Consider the following 20,497-nt stretch of genomic DNA (forward strand, 5'->3'; position numbering starts at 1 on the left):
CAGGGTCTGAAGGAGAGGAAACTCTCCTTCAGGCCCTGGGATCCATATTAAAGTGTAAAATAAAGAATTAAAATAAAAAATATTGTTATATTCACCTCTCCGGCGGCCCCTGGACATCAGCGGGAGGATCCGGCGTCCGGCACGGCTTCTTTCTTCAAAATGCGCGCCTTCAGGACCTGTGGAATGACGTCCCGGCTTCTGATTGGTCGCGTGCCGCCCATGTGACCGCCACGCGACCAATCAGAAGCCGCGACGTCATTCCTCAGGTCCTAGAAGGCGCTCATTCTAGGACTTTAGCTGAGGAATGACGTCGCGGCTTCTGATTGGTCGCGTGGCGGTCACATGGGCGGCACGCGACCAATCAGAAGCCGGGACGTCATTCCACAGGTCCTGAAGGCGCGCATTTTGAAGAAAGAAGCCGTGCCGGACGCCGGATCCTCCCGCTGATGTCCAGGGGCCGCCGGAGAGGTGAATATAACAATATTTTTTATTTTAATTCTTTATTTTACACTTCCGATACCGATACCCGATATCACAAAAATATCGGATCTCGGTATCGGAATTCCGATACCGCAAGTATCGGCCGATACCCGATACTTGCGGTATCGGAATGCTCAACACTAATAATGAGGCGTTAGTGGGTGCTTTCTGGCGAGGCCTCTCCGGGCGCATGAAGGATGAGTTAGCTGGTCGGGACACTCCTACGGTTTTGGAGGATTTAATTTCCTTAGCTACCCGTATTGATCTTCATTTCCAGGAACGCGCTCGGGAGCGGAGATCTCTTCGGCCTTCCCCTGCCACCCGTAAGCCACTCAGTCCACAGCCTGGAACTTCCTCGCTGGCGTCCACACCTGAGCCGATGCAAGTGGACCGTCTCAAAATGTCTGAACATTGACGTAAGGAGAGGCGTACTCAAGGTTTATGTTTCTACTGCGGGAGTGCCTCTCATCTATTGCGGTCCTGCCCTGAACGTCCGGAAAACGTCTCCGCCTAGGTCAGGTAAGAGAGGCCTCCCTAGGTGTGTGTGATACCTCTCAACCCCTCACTTTGTCTGTCATATTGCACATTTTTGGCAAGGGCATTTCTTTGGATGCCTATGTGGACTCGGGCGCAGCAGGAAATTTTATCAGACTGGAAGAGGTTTTTAAATTTTCTGTTCCAGCCAAAACCTTAGAGAGTCCTTTAATTCTTGCTTCCGTGGATGGTAAACCTTTACAGGAGACCATTACGCAAGTAACACTTGAGGTGGAACTTCAAGTTGGGGCTCTGCATAGGGAGAAAATTGCATTTTACGTTCTGGCGGGTCTGTCTCATCCTGTGCTTTTAGGTCTCCCTTGGTTACCGAGTCACGAGCCCATTTTAGATTGGCGCAATGGCAATATCTTGCGCTGGGGAGAACATTATTCGGAACGTTGTCTGCTGCCGGTGCGTCCTGTGGGTGTCTCCTCTTCTTCTTCTTCTTCTTCTTTCTCTGCTTTACCTTATGTCTACAGTTCTTTCTCTGATGTCTTCGACAAGAAGGAGGCTGAGGGTTTACCTCCTCACCGACCCTATGATTGTCCCATAGATCTCGTGCCTGGGACTATCCCGCCTAGGGGTAGAATCTACCCTCTCTCTCCTGTTGAGACGCAAGCTATGTCTGAATATATTCAAGAAAATCTTGCCAAGGTATTCATTCGCAAGTCTTCTTCTCCTGCCGGAGCAGGCTTATTTTTCGTGAAGAAGAAAGATGGCTCACTTCGTCCCTGCATTGATTATCGAGGCCTAAACAGCATCACGGTGAAGAACAAATATCCTCTGCCACTCATTCCGGAACTCTTCGATCGTCTCAGAGGAGCGCAAATTTTTACCAAATTGGATCTGCATGGCGCGTACAATCTGGTTCGAATTCGTGCAGGAGATTAGTGGAAGACCACCTTCAATTCTCGTGACAGTCACTATGAGTATTTGGTTATGCCGTTTGGCCTCTGAAATGCTCCGGCAGTTTTCCAGGAATTTGTGAACGATGTATTTCGAGATCTTCTCTACTCCAGTGTCGTGGTTTATCTTGACGACATTCTCATCTTCTCTCCGGATCTTTCCACTCATAGACGAGATGTCCGCCGTGTTCTGCAATGGCTAAGGGAGAATCATCTGTTCACAAAGATTGAGAAATTCGTCTTCGAGCAATCCTCTCTGCCCTTCCTTGGATACATTATCTCGAGGTCAGGTCTGGAGATGGATCCTGAGAAGGTTTCTTCTGTCCTTGACTGGCCTCGTCCTCTTGGAATAAAAGCAATCCAACGTTTTCTTGGCTTTGCCAACTACTATAGACAATTTATTCCTCATTTCTCTTCGATTACCAAGCCAATCTCAGCCCTTGTTCGCAAGGGAGTCAACTCCAGTCTTTGGACCTCTGAGGCTGAAGAGGCCTTTCTGTCTCTTAAGCAGAAATTCGCAGCAGCCCCTGTGCTTCACCATCCTGATGCAAATAGACCGTTTGTCCTTGAAGTCGACGCGTCCTCTGTCGGAGCCGGAGCAGTACTTTTGCAAAGATCCTCTTCTGGACATTTGGTTACCTGTGGTTTTTTCTCCAAAGCCTTTTCTGCTCCAGAACGGAACTACTCCATTGGAGATAAGGAACTATTGGCTATCAAGTTAGCCTTAGAGGAGTGGTGCTATCTCCTTGAGGGGGCTGTTCATCCGTTCACCATTTACACAGACCACAAGAATTTGGCTTATGTTCAGTCTGCTCAAAGACTTAATCCACGACAAGCCAGATGGTCTTTATTCTTTGAACGATTTGACTTCGAACTTCTTTTCCGACCCGGAAATAAGAACGTCAAAGCGGACGCCCTCTCAAGATCCTTTCAGCCTTTGGACATAGAGGACTCTCCGGCTCACATCATTGATCCAGCAAGAATCGTCACTCTTGCTCCTCTAAGAGTGGTTTCAGCTCCTCCTGGCAAGACTCTTGTGTCTAATCAAGACAAGGAGAGAGTTTTACGTTGGGGTCACTCCTCCAAGATTGCAGGACATGTAGGAGTCAAGAAGACACTTTCCCTTATCTCTCGGCACTACTGGTGGCCATCTCTCTGACAAGACGTCACCGAATTCATAGCTTCTTGTTCTTCTTGTGCCAAAAATAAAGTTCCCAGGCAGCTTCCTTCCGGTCTCCTGCATCCTCTGCCTGTGCCTTCCGTCCCTTGGAGCCATATTGCCATGGACTTCATCACCGATCTACCTTGTTCCTCGGATTGCTCTGTCATTCTAGTTATTGTGGATCGGTTCTCTAAGATGGCTCACTTCACTGCGTTGCCTGGTCTGCCTTCCGCTCCAGAGTTGGCAAAAATCTTTACACCAAGTTTTCCGTCTTCATGGTTTCCCACAACATATTGTCTCCGACCGTGGAGTTCAGTTTACCTCACGTTTTTGGAGAGCTCTCTGCAGTCTATTGAAGATTAACCTGGACTTCTCTTCTGCTTATCACTCTCAATCCAACGGTCAAGTGGAGCGAGTTAATCAGGTTTTGACTACATACCTGTGACATTTTTCCAATGCACACCAAAATGACTGGGTCTCTCTTCTCCCTTGGGCTGAGTTCTCGTATAACAATCTTCCCAGAGAAGCTTCCTCCAAATCTCCCTTCTTTGTGGTTTATGGTCAACATCCGAGCATTCCTCTTCCTGTTTCTCTCACCTCGGGGGTACCAGCAGCAGATTTCTTGTCCCGGGAGTTCTCTAAGATTTGGAATGAGACCAAAGAGGCTCTTGAGATAGCTAGCCTTAGTATGAAAAGGTTTGCTGATAAGAAGCGGTGGATGCTCCTCCATATTTTCCCGGCAATAGACTTTGGCTCTCCTCTCGCTATATCAAGCTTAAAATTCCCTCTTACAAACTGGGTCCTCGCTATATTGGTCCTTTTCCTACCTTAAGTCGCATTAATGATGTTTCCTACAAATTGAAGCTTCCTGCCTCCTTACGTATTCCCAATGCTTTCTCAAGCCCGCGGTGTTCAATCGTTTTCACTCCGCTACCTCTCACTCTCCTCTTCTCTGTACTTCTGATGGAATCTTTAATGTTAAGGATATTCTTGCCAAAAAGGTAGTTAAGGGCAAAACCTATTTTTTGATTGATTGGGAGGGATTTGGTCCTGAGGAGAGGTCCTGGGAGTCCCGAGAGAACATCAATGCTCCTCTTATCATGAAAAGATTCCTCTCTAGCCTTAAAAAGAGGGGGACTAAGGAGGGGGGTACTGTTACGTCCGCACCTGCCTTCTCCTATCCCTCGGCGCACTCACGATCCTGTCCCTCGCCGCTCTGCTTCTTCCTTTGCTGGGTTCGCGGCGTCTGGTTTCTTTGCGCATGCGCGGTTGCGTCTCCTGCGTCGCTGAGTCTTCTGGGAGGTCGGGACCCAATGGCCCCGCCCCAACATGGCGGCGCCCATCGGGTATTTCTTCCCGGCGTCTTCCCAGGTAAGACGCCTTTGCTTTGTAGGATCTCTGTCTTTTTTCAGCGTTCCTATGCCCTAGGCATCCTAGTCTCAGTATTATTCCCTACTTTGTTCTCTCTGTGTCTCTGCTTAGTTGGTCCTTTGTTCAAGTCGTCTCTGCTCTGCGTTCCTGCCGTGTCCCTCCTAGTCCTGTGTTCCTGCCGTAACCAGCTAAGCCCTATGTTTCTATCGTGTCCTGCCAGTCCAGTGTTCCTGCCGTGTCTTGCCAAGTCCTGTGTTCCTGCCACATCCTGCCTAGTCCCGTGTTCCTGCCGTATCCTGCTAAAGTCCTGTGTTCCTGCCGTGTCTTGCCAAGTCCTGTGTTCCTGCCGTGTCCTGCCAAGTCCTGTGTTCCTGCCGTAACCTGCTTAGTCCCGTATTCCTGCCGTATCCAGCTAAGTCCAGTGTTCCTGTCGTTCCTAGCCAGTCCTATAGCTCTGTTGTCTCTCTCTCTCTTTTGGGTCGTCCCTTTGGCTCTAGCTGTTGTGTCTCCATTCCCCCAAGGTCCTGCACCTAACGCTCCCTGTATAGGGGGTGGTTCCATCTGGTCCGCTCGACCTCGGGGGCTCTAGAGTCACGACCCAGAAGGTCCACTCTCAGATTCTTCTCCGAATCCTTACACCATGCTTTAGCAGCGTTTGCAGCTTTCAGCTCACCGGGTGGGGTGTGATGTCCCAAGTGCTGGAACTCTATGCTGCTCATGTTGGAAAGGCTTTGTGAGCAGAAGAGGGCAGTTGTTGACTATCAACATCAACAAGGCCGTCGATATTCAGTACAGACTCCACACATAGACCTCAGGAGTGGACATGAATGTCCGACATATGTACCATTCTCCAAAAGTTTGAGGACTGCCCCAAAATGGTGAGCAGCGATGATGCCATAATTAGCGTCACCATCCCACTTCTCAGCATACTGAAAACCTCTCTGCTCACAAATAAAGAGGATGCATTGCAGGCAGAGCACGAGGACATGGAGCAAGAAACCATACAGGGGGATTACATTCAGCCCAGCCTCATGTCTTCTCATTGTGGATTGGTAGTCAATGAGGAGGAGGAGGAAGAACAGGAGCTACTTTCATGTGCTATAGACGGTACTACAAACACAGCTGTCATACCGTCTGTTCAGCAGGGATGGCCTGAGGACATGGAGGAGGAGGATGAGAATGAGGAGGAGGAGGACAGCATTGTCAGTTGTCCTGTTGGTGAGTCTTGCCTGTTAGCAGTCTGGCATGCTTAGCTGACTTTGTGTTGCGCTGCGTTTCATGTGACCCTCGCATTATAAAGAGGCAGCGAGGCGTACTAAAATGTTGCAGTACCAGAGGGCCACTGTAGTGGAATGACTTAGAAAATTCCCATGTGAGAACACTGGCAGCAGACGTCAGAGTTTGTTGTTTAACCAAGGAGTCCAAGCGAGAGAGACTGAAGTGCAATCCAGCTCAGGCAGGGGAACAATGGCAAAGTTCTGGGACACTTTTCTCAGACCCTCCCATCGTAATGGCACTGTTTTGAATTCTGCTCTTGGGTTCCCTCCAGTGGTTGTAGGTGGGAATGCAGTTGTCTCTGAGTCACAGACCTGGCCAGGTGTATCGGATGATTACAATTCTGACTGGGATATTTAAGTGGGCAGGATCCTTTAGCCCTTGCCAGTAGTCAATGTTCCTTGTGAAGTGTTGGATCACTTTCTGGCTTCTCCTGTTCGCTGCCTATTTCAGCAAAGATAAGTGTTTGGTTTTTGTTTCTGTGGCACACTGCCAGTGTGCTTGTTTCAGTTTTATTCCTGATCTGATTGTAGGATTCACTGGAGTTGCAGATTTACGCTCCTACATCTTTTAGTAAAGATGTAGGAAGTTTTTGTATATTCTGCTGTGGATGTTTCGAAGGGTTTTTATGCTGACTGCACAGAACTCTGTCCTATCCTGTCCTATCTAGCTAGAGTGGCCTCCTGTGCTAATCCTGTTTTTCTGCCTGTGTATGTTTTTTCCTCTCCGACTCACCGCCAATATTTGTGGGGGGCTGTCTATCCTTTGGGGATTTTCTCTGAGGCAAGATAGTATTCCTATTTCCATCTTTAGGGGTATTTAGTTCTCCGGCTGTGACGAGGTGTCTAGGTGTGTTATGTACACTCCACGGCTACTTCTAGTTGCGGTGTTAAGTTCAGGATTGCGGTCAGTACAGTGGCCACTTTCTCCAGTGAAAGTTCTCATGCAGCTCCTAGGTCACCGGATCATAACAGTACTACTGGCCAACAATGAGTTAAGTGCATCTCAGAAGAAGGGAAGGAAGCTCTTGAGCCATTTTTTTTCTCCAGTCTGTTTTGTCTTCTCCTCCCTCTTTATCTCTGGGTGCCTGAGGAGCCTGGTGCAAGCATGAATGTTCAGGAATTAGTTTCTCGTGTAGACCAGCTTGCTGCTAGGGTGCAAGGTATTTCTGATTATATTGTTCAAACTCCTGCTTTAGAACCGAAGATTCCTATTCATGATTTGTTTTCTGGTGACAGGTCTGAATTTTTGAGTTTTAAAAACAACTGTAAACTGTTTTTTGACCTGAGACCTCGATCCTCTGGTGATTCCATTCAGCAGGTAAAAATCGTGATCTCCCTGCTGCGTGGCGACCCGCAGGATTGGGCGTTTTCCCTGGAATCTGGGAATCCGGCTTTGCTTAATATTGACTCCTTTTTTCAGGCTTTAGGACTATTATATGATGAACCTAATTCTGTGGATCAAGCTGAGAAAACCTTGTTGGCCCTGTCTCAGGGTCAAGAGGCGGCAGAATTGTATTGTCAGAAATTCAGAAAATGGTCTGTGTTGACTAAATGGAATAATGATGCTTTGGCGGCAATTTTCAAAAGGGGGCTTTCTGAATCCGTTAAAGATGTTATGGTTGCTTTCTGGTTGGTGGTAATGAGCCGTGTGGAAGGGGCGTATAAATGCAGAGTGCCGAGAGATCCGATAGTGTGTATACTGGGACATGTAGAGGAAATTAGAGTGGATAACACCTGGAAGATAGCAATAGCTAGGCTATTATATATGGCAAGGAAGGTAATAGCAAGGAACTGGATCAAGGAGGAACCGCCTACAAGGGGTGAATTTCTGAAATATGTTAAACATGGTCTCAATTTGGAAAAGGGGGTCTACAAAAGACATGGGAAAATAGAAACGTTTGACAAAATGTGGTCTCCGTGGCTCGAGCTAGGATGAGTAGTTATGGGAAATGGGAGGATGAGGGCCTCTGAAAGGAAGAGAGTGCTAAAGGAACAAGCGGACATAAGTGAGTCAAATAGCTCAAAGAACCATCAACACTGGTAACAAAAGTATAAATGGGTATGAGCTGTCAGGGGAGGGGGAGGTTTGGGTTTTGTTGGGATTGTTGGGGATTTGGAAAATGTAAAATAATGGAAAAATGCATAAATTGTATTGTTCATATTCGACTTTAATAAAAACCTATTTAATATAAAAAAAAAAAAGATGTTATGCCTTCCGGTCTGAGTGATTCTATGTCTCTGGCCATTCAGATTGACCGACGCCTGCGGGAGCGCAGAACTGTGCGCACTGTGGCGTTATCCTCAGAGCAAATTTCTGAGCCTGTGCAATGTGATAGAATTCTGTCTAGAACGGAACGACAAGGTTTCAGACGTTAAAATAGGTTGTGTTATTATTGTGGCGACGCTTCTCATGTCATTTCTGTCTGCTCTAAGCGGACAAAGAGGATCGTCAGTTCAATTACCATCAGTACTGTACAACCTAAATTTCTGTTCTCTGTGTCCTTGATCTGCTCATTGTCATCATTTTCTGTCATGGCGTTTGTGGATTCAGGAGCCGCCTTGAATTTAATGGATTTTGAGTTTGCCAAGCATTGTGGTTTTCCCTTGCAGCCTTTGCAGAACCCTATTCCTTTAAGAGGCATTGATGCTACACCCTTGGCTAAAAATAAGCCCCAGTTTTGGACACAGGTGACCATGCGCATGTCGCAGGCCCATCAGGAAGATTGTCCATTCCTGGTGTTGCATAACTTGCATGATGCTATCGTGCTGGGTTTTCCATGTTTGCAGGTACATAATCCTGTGTTGGACTGGAAGTCCATGTCTGTGACTAGCTGAGGTTGTCAGGGGGTTCATAATGATGTTCCTTTGATGTCAATCTCCTCTTCTTCACCTTCTGAAATTCCAGAGTTTTTGTCTGATTTTCAGGATGTATTCGATGAGCCCAAGTCCAGTTTCCTTCCACCGCACAGGGACTGCGATTGTGCTATTGACTTGATTCCAGGCTGTAAGTTTCCTAAGGGTCGACTTTTTAATCTATCTGTGCCTGAACATACCGCCATGCAGAGCTATATTAAGGAGTCTTTGGAGAAAGGGCATATTCGGCCATCTTCTTCACCGTTGGGAGCGGGGTTCTTTTTTGTTGCTAAAAAAGATGGTTCCTTGAGACCCTGTATAGATTATCGCCTCTTGAATAAAATCACGGTCAAGTTTCAATACCCCTTACCTTTGCTTTCCGATTTGTTTGCTAGGATTAAGGGAGCTAGTTGGTTTACGAAGATTGACCTTCGGGGGGCATATAATCTTGTTCGTATTAAGCAGGGTGATGAATGGAAAACTGCGTTTAATACTCCCGAAGGCCATTTTGAATACCTTGTGATGCCATTCGGACTCTCTAATGCTCCATCTGTTTTTCAGTCCTTCATGCATGATATCTTCCGGACTTATCTTGATAAATTCTTGATTGTATATTTGGACGATATTTTGATTTTTTCCGATGATCGGGAGTCTCATGTGCAACAGGTCAGGATGGTATTTCAGATCCTTTGTGACAATGCCCTGTTTGTGAAAGGGTCTAAGTATCTCTTTGGGGTGCAGAAAGTCTCTTTCTTGGGCTTCATTTTTTTCTCCTTCGTCTATAGAGATGGATCCGGTTAAGGTTCAGGTCATTCATGATTGGATTCAGCCCACATCTGTGAAGAGCCTTCAGAAATTTTTGGGTTTTGCAAATTTTTATCGCCGTTTCATTGCTAATTTTTCCAGCGTGGTTAAACCCTTGACCGATTTGACGAAGAAAGGCGCTGATGTGGCGAATTGGTCCTCTGCGGCTGTCTCTGCCTTTCAGGAGCTTAAACGTCGATTTACTTCTGCTCCAGTGTTGCGCCAACCGGATGTTTCTCTTCCGTTTCAGGTTGAGGTTGACGCTTCTGAGATTGGGGCAGGGGCCGTTTTGTTTCAGAGGGATCCTGTTGGTTCCTTAATGAAACTGTGTGCCTTCTTTTCCCGTAAGTTTTCGCCTGTTGAATGCAATTATGATGTCGGCAATCGAGAGTTGTTGGCTATGAAGTGGGCGTTTGAGGAGTGGCGACATTGGCTTGAGGGAGCTAAGCACCGTATTGTGGTCTTGACCGATCATAAGAATTTGATTTACCTCGAGTCTGCTAAACGGCTGAATCCTAGACAGGCTCGATGGTCATTGTTTTTTTCCCGTTTTAATTTCGTGGTCTCGTACCTTCCGGGTTCTAAGAATATTAAGGCTGATGCCCTCTCTAGGAGTTTTTTGCCTGATTCTCCTGAGGTCTTAGAGCCGGTCGGTATTCTGAAAGAGGGGGTGGTCCTTTCTGCCATTTCCCCTGATTTATGACGGGTTCTTCAGGAATTTCAGGCTGACAAACCTGACCGCTGTCCTGTGGGGAAATTGTTTGTTCCTGACAGATGGACTAGTAGAGTGATTTCTGAGGTTCACTGTTCCGTGTTGGCCGGTCATCCTGGCATTTTTGGTACCAGAGATTTGGTTGGTAGGTCCTTTTGGTGGCCTTCATTGTCACGTGATGTGCGTTCTTTTGTGCAGTCCTGTGGGACTTGTGCGCGGGCCAAGCCTTGTTGTTCCCGTGCTAGCGGGTTGCTTTTGCCACTGCCAGTCCCTGAGAGGCCCTAGACGCATATTTCGATGGATTTTATTTCTGATCTTCCGGTTTTCCAGAAGATGTCTGTTATCTTGGTTGTTTGTGACCGGTTCTCTAAGATGGTTCATATGGTGCCCTTACCTAAATTGCCTTCCTCTTCAGATTTGGTTCCGTTGTTCTTTCAGCATGTGGTTCGTTTGCATGGTATTTGTTTCTAGGTTTTAGCGGGCCTTTTGTGCTAGGCTGGGCATTGATATGTCTTTTTTCTTCTGCGTTTCATCCTCAGACAAATGGCCAGACCGAGCGAACTAATCAGACCTTGGAGACTTATTTGAGATGCTTTGTGTCTGCTGATCAGGATGATTGGGTGGCCTTCTTGCCATTGGCTGAGTTTGCCCTTAATAATCGGGCTAGTTCTGCTACCTTGGTTTCGCCTTTCTTTTGTAATTTTGGTTTTCATCCTCGTTTTTCTTCTGGGCAGGTTGAGCCTTCTGACTGTCCTGGTGTGGATTCTGTGGTGGACAGGTTGCAGCAGATTTGGGCTCATGTGGTGGACAAGTTGGTGTTGTCTCAAGAGGAGGCTCAACGTTTTGCTAATCGTCGTCGGTGTGTTGGTTCCCGGCTTCGGGTTGGGGATCTGGTCTGTTTGTCTTCCCGTCATGTTCCTATGAAGGTTTCTTCTCCTAAGTTTAAGCCTCGGTTTATTGGTCCTTATAGGATTTCTGAGATTATTAATCTGGTGTCTTTTCAACTGGCGCTTCCGGTGTTGTGAATTCAGCTTTTGGGCTCCCTCCGGTGGTTGTAGAGGGTAATGCAGTTGTGCCTGGATTGCAGGAGTGGACATGTGTATCTACTAATTGCAGGACTGACTGGGGTATATAGCTTTGCAGGATCCTTTAGTCAGTGCCAGTTGTCCATTGTTCTTGAAGGATTCACTTCCCTGCTGGTCTCTCCAGTTTGCTGCATTTTTCTACAAAGATAAGTCCTGGCTTTGTTTTTGCTGTCCACCTGCAGTGGACCTTATAGTTCTGTGCATTTTCATGTTTCTGTCTTGTCCAGCTTGGTCTGTGAAGGATTTTTTGCAGCCTAGCTATTTCTCTGGAGATGCAGATGTACCCCCCATGTCTTTAGTCAAATGTGGTGATCCGTATTTTCTGCGATGGATATTTTCTAGTGTTTTTATACTGACCGCATAGTACTCTGTTCTATTCTTTCTTTTTAGCTAGTATGGCCTCCTATGCTAAAATCTGATTTCATATCTGCGTATGTTTTTTCCCTCTCCTCTCACAGTCAACATTTGTGGGGCGCCTATCTATCCTGTGGGGATTTTCTCTGAGGCAAGATAGGTTTCCTGTTTCTGTCTTTAGGGTTAGTTAGATCTTAGGCTGTGCCGAGGGGTCTAGGGAGTGTTAGGTGCCCCCCACGGCTACTTTTAGTTGCGCTGCTAGGTTCAGGGTTTGCGGTCAGTACAGGGACCACCTTCTCCAGAGTACGTCTCATGCTGCTCCAAGGCCACCAGATCATAACATCTGGCCTCTTTTGCTATCCATAATGTCTTCCATAGATCTTTGTTGCGGAAATATGTGGAGCCCGTTGTTCCCTCTGTTGATCCTCCGTCCCCTGTGTTGGTTGATGGGGAGTTGGAATATGTTGTTGAGAAGATTTTGGATTCCCGTTTTTCGAGGCGGAAGCTCCAGTACCTGGTCAAATGGAAGGGTTATGGCCAGGAGGATAATTCTTGGGTTTTTGCCTCTGATGTCCATGCTGCTGATATGGTCCGTGCCTTTCATCTGGCTCGTCCTGATCGTCCTGGGGGCCCTGGTGAGGGTTCGGTGACCCCTCCTCATGGGGGGGGGTAATGTTGTGAATTCTGCTCTTGGGTTCCCTCCAGTGGTTGTAGGTGGGAATGCAGTTGCCTCTGAGTCACAGACCTGGCCAGGTGTATCGGATGATTACAATTCTGACTGGGATATTTAAGTGGGCAGGATCCTTTAGCCCTTGCCAGTAGTCAATGTTCCTTGTGAAGTATTGGATCACTTTCTGGCTTCTCCTGCTCGCTGCCTATTTCAGCAAAGATAAGTGTTTGGTTTTTGTTTCTGTGGCACACTGCCAGTGTGCTTGTTTCAGTTTTATTCCTGCTCTGATTGTAGGATTCACTGGAGTTGCAGATTTACGCTCCTACATCTTTTAGTAAAGATGTAGGAAGTTTTTGTGTATTCTGCTGTGGATGTTTTGAAGGGTTTTTATACTGACCGCACAGAACTCTGTCCTATCCTGTCCTATCTAGCTAGAGTGGCCTCCTGTGCTAATCCTGTTTTTCTGCCTGTGTATGTTTTTTCCTCTCCGACTCACCGCCAATATTTGTGGGGGGCTGTCTATCCTTTGGGGATTTTCTCTGAGGCAAGATAGTATTCCTATTTCCATCTTTAGGGGTATTTAGTTCTCCGGCTGTGACCAGGTGTCTAGGTGTGTTAGGTACACTCCACGGCTACTTCTAGTTGCGGTGTTAAGTTCAGGATTGCGGTCAGTACAGTGGCCACTTTCTCCAGTGAAAGTTCTCATGCAGCTCCTAGGTCACCGGATCATAACAGGCACAGAGGCAAGGGGTGCTGTCATAAGAAGGGCAATGTTTGTGAAGATGGTGGGGGAGTACCTTGGAGATCGTACAAATGTTCTCTGTGATTCCTCTGTGCCTTTTAATTATTGGGTATCCAAGCTGGACACGTGGCATGAACTGGCTCTCTACGCCTTGGAGGTCCTGGCGTACCCTGCTGCTAGCATTCTGTCAGAGCGGGTTTTTAGTGCCGCTGGTGGAATTATAACAGATAAGCGCATCCGCCTGTCAAGTGAAAATGATGACAGGCTGACTCTTATAAAAATGAACAAGGGCTGGATTGGGAAAGACTTCTGTACACCACCAAATTAAAACAGCGAATCATAACCTCAAATACATTCTCTCTTATGGGTAGGTGTATTCTCATGCACCTCTTCACAACCACACATGGGTATACGCTTCCACATTTACTCTGGTTGTTGTTATCCTCATCATCATCCAGAACCACTGGGTGACAAGGGTGAACGTGCTCTGTACTGTTATAGGCTGGTGAATTTTGGGCACGGGGGCTGTGAAGGCACTATTTTATTTAGTAAAAACAGGACCCCATATTGGGGAATTGGGCATTACATTACATTGGGCCTAGTTCTTAAGTCTGTCTCCTGCAATGTGTCCTTTAACTGCCACTAGATGACCAGGGTGAACGTGCTCAGTACTGTTATTGGCAGGTGAATATTGGGCAAGGGGCTGTGATGGCACTAGTCTATTTTTAAAAAAGGTACCCCCATTGGGGAATTGTTTGGCAGCTCATGCACTGCATTATAAGTTTCAGAGACACACACCACTACATTGGGCCTACTTCTTAACTCTGTCTCCTGCAATGTGTCCTTTAACAGCCACTAGATCACCAGGGTGAATGTTCTCTGTACGGTGCATTTTGGGCAAGAGGGCTGTGATAGCACTATTTTATTTTGTAAAGAAAGGAACCCACATTTGAGAATTGCCCATTACATTACATTGGGCCTACTTCTTTACTTTGTCTCCTGCAGTGTTTCCTTCACCTACAACTAGATCACCAGGGTGGATGTGCTCTGTGCAGTGCATTTTGGGCAAGGGGGCTGTGATGGCACTAGTCTATTTTTAAAAAAGCTACCCCCATTGGGGAATTGTCTGGCAGCTCATGCTTTGCATTATAAGTTTCAGAGACATACACCACTACATAGGGACTAATTCTTAACTCTGTCTCCTGCAATGTCTCTTGTTTAACTGCCACTAGATCACCAGGGTGAACGTGCGTTGCACTGTTATAGGCCAGTGTAGTTTGGGCAAGGGACCAGCGATGGCACTAGTCTATTTTTAAAAATGGTATTCCCTTTGGGGAATTGTTTGACAGCTCATGCACTGCATTACAAGTCTCAGTGACCCACACCACTACATTGGTCTTACTTCTTAACTCTGTTTCCTGCAATGTCTCTTGTTTAACTGCTACTAGATCACAAGGGTGAATATGCTTGTTACTGTTATAGACCAGTGAATTTTGGGCAAGGGATCTGCGATGGCACTAGGATATTTTTAAAAAAGGTACCCCACATTGGTGAAACCACATCCTTGCTGGCAAAACCTTGATAACATTTGTGTACCTTAACCCCTTCACGACATTGCCCTTTTCTGTTTTTGCATTCTTGTTTTTTGCTCTCTTCCTTCCCAGAGCTATAACTTTTTTACTTTTCCGTCAATATGGCCATGTGAGGGCTTGTTTTTTGTGGGACAAGTTGCACTTTTCAACGACATCATTGGTTTTAGCATGTCGTGTACTAGAAACGGGAAAAAAATTCCAAGTAACATAGTAACATAGTTAGTGAGGCCGAAAAAAGACATTTGTCCATCCAGTTCAGCCTATATTCCATCATAATAAATCCCCAGATCTACGTCCTTCTACAGAACCTAATAATTGTATGATACAATATTGTTCTGCTCCAGGAAGACATCCAGGCCTCTCTTAAACCCCTCAACTGAGTTCGCCATCACCACCTCCTCAGGCAAGCAATTCCAGATTCTCACTGCCCTAACAGTAAAGAATCCTCTTCTATGTTGGTGGAAAAACCTTCTCTCCTCCAAACGCAAGGAATGCCCCCTTGTGCCCGTCACCTTCCTTAGTATAAACAGATCCTCAGCGAGATATTTGTATTGTCCCCTTATATACTTATACATGGTTATTAGATCGCCCCTCAGTCGTCTTTTTTCTAGACTAAATAATCCTAATTTCGCTAATCTATCTGGGTATTTGAAGACACAAAAGAGAATAGTAAAACCAAAAACACTCAGTTTGAAAAAATGTTGCAGTAATCCGCAAGTGCTAGTAAAAGATGTAAAAAACAGGGTATTTGGTTGATACGTTTTTTGCAAAAAAACGTGAAGATTGGTAGAGCAGCTTAGTATACATTTTTTGCAAAAAACGTATCAACCAAATACCCTGTTTTTTACATCTTTTACTAGCACTTGCGGATTACTGCAACATTTTTTCAAACTGAGTGTTTTTGGTTTTACTATTCTCTTTTGTGTCTTCAGGTTTCTTGGTGGTGTGTGAACATGATCATACAGACTTGTTCACTGTGCAAGTAGCCCATGTGTTCCTGTCTATCTGGGTATTGTAGTTCTCCCATCCCCTTTATTAATTTTGTTGCCCTCCTATGTACTCTCTCTAGTTCCATTATATCCTTCCTGAGCACCGGTGACCAAAACTGGACACAGTACTCCATGTGCGGTCTAACTAGGGATTTGTACAGAGGCAGTATAATGCTCTCATCATGTGTATCCAGACCTCTTTTAATGCACCCCATGATCCTGTTTGCCTTGGCAGCTGCTGCCTGGCACTGGCTGCTCCAGGTAAGTTTATCATTAACTAGGATCCCCAAGTCCTTCTCCCTGTCAGATTTACCCAGTGGTTTCCCGTTCAGTGTGTAATGGTGATATTGGTTCCTTCTTCCCATGTGTATAACCTTACATTTATCATTGTTAAACCTCATCTGCCACCTTTCAGCCCAAGTTTCCAACTTATCCAGATACATCTGTAGCAGAGTACTATCTTCTCTTGTATTAACTGCTTTACATAGTTTTGTATCATCTGCAAATATCGATATTTTACTGTGTAAACCTTCTACCAGATCATTAATGAATATGTCGAAGAGAACAGGTCCCAATACCGACCCCTGCGGTACCCCACTGGTCACAGCGACCCAGTTAGAGACTATACCATTTATAACCACCCTCTGCTTTCTATCACTAAGCCAGTTACTAACCCATTTACACACATTTTCCCCAAGACCAAGCATTCTCATTTTGTGTACCAACCTCTTGTGCGGCACGGTATCAAATGCTTTGGAAAAATCGAGATATACCACGTCCAATGACTCACCGTGGTCCAGCCTATACCTTACCTCTTCATAAAAACTGATTAGATTGGTTTGACAGGAGCGATTTCTCATAAACCCATGCTGATATGGAGTTAAACAGTTAGGCCGGGGACACACACAACGTATAAAAAAACGGTCCGTTTTTGACGGACGAGAATCGCACAAATTTTAACAAAACAGTGATCCGTGTGCAGTGCGAGGATGCGATTTTCCCGCATCAAATGATCCGTTTGACATCCGTGTGACATCCGTATGGCATCCGTATGGCGAGATTTTCTCGCAGGCTTGCAAAATGGACATAACGGTTTTTCCACCTGAAAAAATTTAAATCATCACCAAGAACATTATTTAATGGCCCTAAACGCAGGTGCCACCCACCAATCTATGCAGTAGAGTCCCTGCTTGTGTTGGTGCACTTCGGATTGATGAGCAACATGTCTGATCGACTGACTTTCAACACCACAGAGCGTGTGCTTTTCAACTGGGTACTTTCCCAACGTTTTGGCCAGCCATACCCAGTTATTGTAGATCCGAGGAGGCGGAGACGGATGTGGGTACATCCACTTATCAAGCAACGTATCACTAAAGGCCATTTCAGCCGTCTGTATGCTGCTCTGAGGACTAATCCGGACAAGTTCTTCAACTATTGTCGGATGAGGATTCAAACCTTTGACATTTTGTTGGAGATTTTGCGTCCAGGGATCACGAAGAAGGACACCAGGATGCGCAAATCTATTTCAGCTGAGGAGCGCCTTATCCTTACCTTGCGGTATGCCTTAATACTAATTGACCCAATCTGTTACACATTTTTTGGTCGATCCCCCTTATTCAAATTAGATACTTAAATGGTTAAGTAACTTCAACATCATTTGTCCTTCTTTTCTTACATTAAATTTTTGCAAAGATCAAAGCCATAGCATGTCCTTAATGTTTTTTTTTTTTTTTTTTAGGGTTTTATTGCCCCATATAACCCTGTATTGTGTTAATTTTAGATTTGAAAACAATATTCTTTTGTCTTTTAGCTTCCTTGTCACTGGCCTATCATATGCGGCCCTGCATTTAGAGTTTTTATTGGGCAAATCTACAATTTCTGGGATTGTGCGCGATACATGCACGGAAATCTGGAGAAGACTCCATCAAGAGGTGATGCCTGAACCCAAAATTGCAGACTGGTTACGTATTGCTCAAGGATTTCAGGACACATGCCAGTTTCCGCACTGTATTGGGGCTCTTGACGGAAAGCACATCCGTGTGCGTAAGCCGCCAGGTTCAGGGACCCAATTCTATAATTATAAACAGTTTTTCTCTGTAGTGCTGTTGGCCCTAGTCGACAGCAACTACAGGTTTATAATTGTAGATATTGGGGCCTATGGGAGAACTGGAGACTCTAGAGTCTTCAGTTCTTCCATTATGGGTCGGCGGCTGCGCAACAATGAATTGGATCTCCCACCCCCAAGTCACATACCAGGGGCTAATTTGGATGCGGTCCCTTACATGATGGTAGCAGATGAGGCCTTTCAATTATCAAGGAACGTCATGAGACCCTATCCACGGAGAGGCCTGGACTACCGGCGCAGAATCTTTAATTTGCGTCTTTCCCGTGCCCGCCGTCTGGTCGAGTGTTCATTCGGCATTCTCAGTGCAAAATGGCGGGTCCTTCAGTCTGCAATCCAACTGAGTGAAGGCAATGTAAATGGCGTGATTAAAGCATGTGTTGTTCTTCACAACTTTACAAGAGACCATGATTGCCCATCATCTGCTGCAGATGACATTGATTATGCAAATACTGTCTTGACCACTACACGTGTTCGTCCTTCACGTCGTCAGCCCTCTGGCCTAAAAGTTCGTGATGTTTTAACCAATTTTTTTGTGTCACCAGAGGGATCTACGGTTTGGCAAGACAATGCTGTTTTGCCTTAATTTTGATTTAGATTCTAAGTTAATAAAACACATAATTTGCTTCAGAAATTGGTGTAATATGTATCTGATGATGAAAAGATGTAAGTGTGTAAAGTTGACAAATCATGTATGTAGCTGAACCAATACATAAGACTCTGTTTTCAGAACAAATTTTTACTGCTCAGCGCATATATATGTATTCAAAAAACATATTTCCATTCTCATATGTAATTTGAGCAAAATAAACAACACAGCTTTACATGCCAAGGTCCCAAAAAACTTAGGACAACAAAAAGCCCAAATGACAGCCATAATATAACATCAAAAACATTACAGGTTATGGTAGGTTGGGGGTGGTGATGGTGATGGCGGGTGTCCAGCATGTGCGGAACTTGGCCTGGGTGGTTGACCAACCACTCTGTCTACCTGTGTTAGTGCAGATATAAATTGAGGGTGTTGCTGCAAGTTGCGATCATGTGTATGAGCTAACACTTGATGTGGAGGGTAGAAGGGCATCAAGTCCTGGGTACTGGATTGACCCATTTGGTCAGAACCCCCAATATGGCCATGTCGAGCAGACACATGCTGGGACCAGCCTCCAAACATGTGTCTGTTCAACTGGTCAAATTGGGGATGTGCTGCAAAATCAAAAATACCCCTGTTTTGGGCTTGTTGTGTGCTTTGTGCAGGCTGTTGTTGGGGAGCTATAGGTTGCTGGGGTGGTGCTGACACAGTTTGTGATTGGTCCTGTGGAAGGTCTTGCACCGCCAGAAGGTTCGTAGATGACATTTGCCACCGTTCAAGATAATTAGAAATATTAGTGGGGTTGTTTGGGGGTGTTGCCGCATCTAGCAAAATTTGGATGCAACCTCTGGTCCGCAGCCTGAGCGAGCGTGGAATGGGCCGTAAATAGCGGGCAAGACTGCGGAAGTAAGCTTCCTCCCCATCGTCATTGGCAGCTCGGGACAGATAGTCCAACACCTCGGTATCAACTTGCCTCCTGGTGCCAATGTTCAAAGCCACCCTTCTGCAACGACCACGGTTTGGTCTGGTAGTAGGCTGTGGTGATGTATCCAGAGCCAATGTTGGACTGCTGCTCTGGGCTCCTTCATCAACCTCAGGATTTGCCTCCTGTGGAGCGGAAGACGCTGCTGCTGGTTGTGGTGGTGGTGGGTGGTTGCTGCCTGTTGCTTGCCCAGATGGTCCAGCCATTTCTGCATCTTCAGCAACAGGGTCAATCAGCAACTCTGAGTCAGATCCAGTCTCTCTTTCAGACAGATTTGACTCTGTTCTGTATTTCACAAAAGATTATTTATATTAAAAAATACATACATATTCACATAATAAGATGTGTAAATATTTGTAGACATGCATGCACTTACGTTTGTAGCTCCATCACCGGGGCAAGAAAATTTAGCCGATCATAATAAAGGTATTTCCTTTTTTTGGGGGCTGCATCACCACTCCGCCCAGAAAGTTGTCGTTCACGCCGGTATTGGTCCCGGCAACTCCGCCAGCGTCTATTGACATCATTGACTGCAAATATACAAAATATTCGATATAAATATCACACACAAACAGTTACAGGGTTTGCAATAACACATGGGCCCAGGAGGCTAGGGGGACATAAAATTCCTTTGGCCCTATATTAACGGACTATAGCTAAAATAAATTTAATCCATATTTGTGTCTCTTGGTAATGTTTTTGCATCTTCAACCAAGAGCATGGATGATTTACTCCCATCATAAACAAAACACATGATGGTTTGAGGCTTATTTTTTTGTCAGGAAAAAACTAATAATAAACAACATTTTTTGGTGAAGAATGGTACTTACATATTTCTTGCTGAACCTCTTGAAGTCGCTCATCAAAATCGGGGAACATGTGGCGACATATTGACCTCCATGCTGCGTCTTTACGTGCACGGTCCGCATAATGTGCGTCGCGTTGGTCCCATAATTCGGGCCTATCATGGACCAGAGCAATGAGCATCTCCACATTAATATGCCTGGCCATGCTGCTACAACAGAACACTTCGTGGAGGCGTGCTTCCTGGTTTGCAATCCAGCGTGGGCCAGAAATTAGCATGCCAAAGCTTCCTGATAATGGATGATTCAATTTCCTGTCACCTGGAGAAGTCTTCCGTATTTCTCGCAATGCACACGCATGGTCCGTATGTAATCCGATTTTTTCTCGCACCCATAGACTTGCATTGGCGATTCTTGGCCGAGATACGCTGACAATCGCAGCATGCTGCGATTTCACTCGGATCCGGAATA

At 45.8% G+C, this 20,497-nt stretch overlaps 1 protein-coding gene and 1 long non-coding RNA gene across 2 annotated transcripts in view; both read right to left on the minus strand.

The window, feature by feature from the left end:
• Positions 1-20,497, minus strand: part of LOC138657955 (uncharacterized) — an 84,035-nt gene that overhangs the window by 23,577 nt on the left and 39,961 nt on the right. The gene's annotated exons all lie outside the window — the stretch shown is intronic.
• On the minus strand, positions 18,413-19,921 carry LOC138657954 (uncharacterized). The gene is made up of 2 exons (XM_069745542.1): positions 19,600-19,921; positions 18,413-19,508 (listed from the first exon to the last, which is right to left on the minus strand). The coding sequence occupies exons 1-2, from the start codon at positions 19,611-19,613 to the stop codon at positions 18,548-18,550; spliced, it is 975 nt and encodes a 324-aa protein (XP_069601643.1). The 5' UTR covers positions 19,614-19,921; the 3' UTR covers positions 18,413-18,547.

The sequence above is a fragment of the Ranitomeya imitator genome, chromosome 1, assembly GCF_032444005.1.
Source record: "Ranitomeya imitator isolate aRanImi1 chromosome 1, aRanImi1.pri, whole genome shotgun sequence".
In the NCBI taxonomy this organism is placed as follows: Eukaryota; Metazoa; Chordata; class Amphibia; order Anura; family Dendrobatidae; genus Ranitomeya; species Ranitomeya imitator.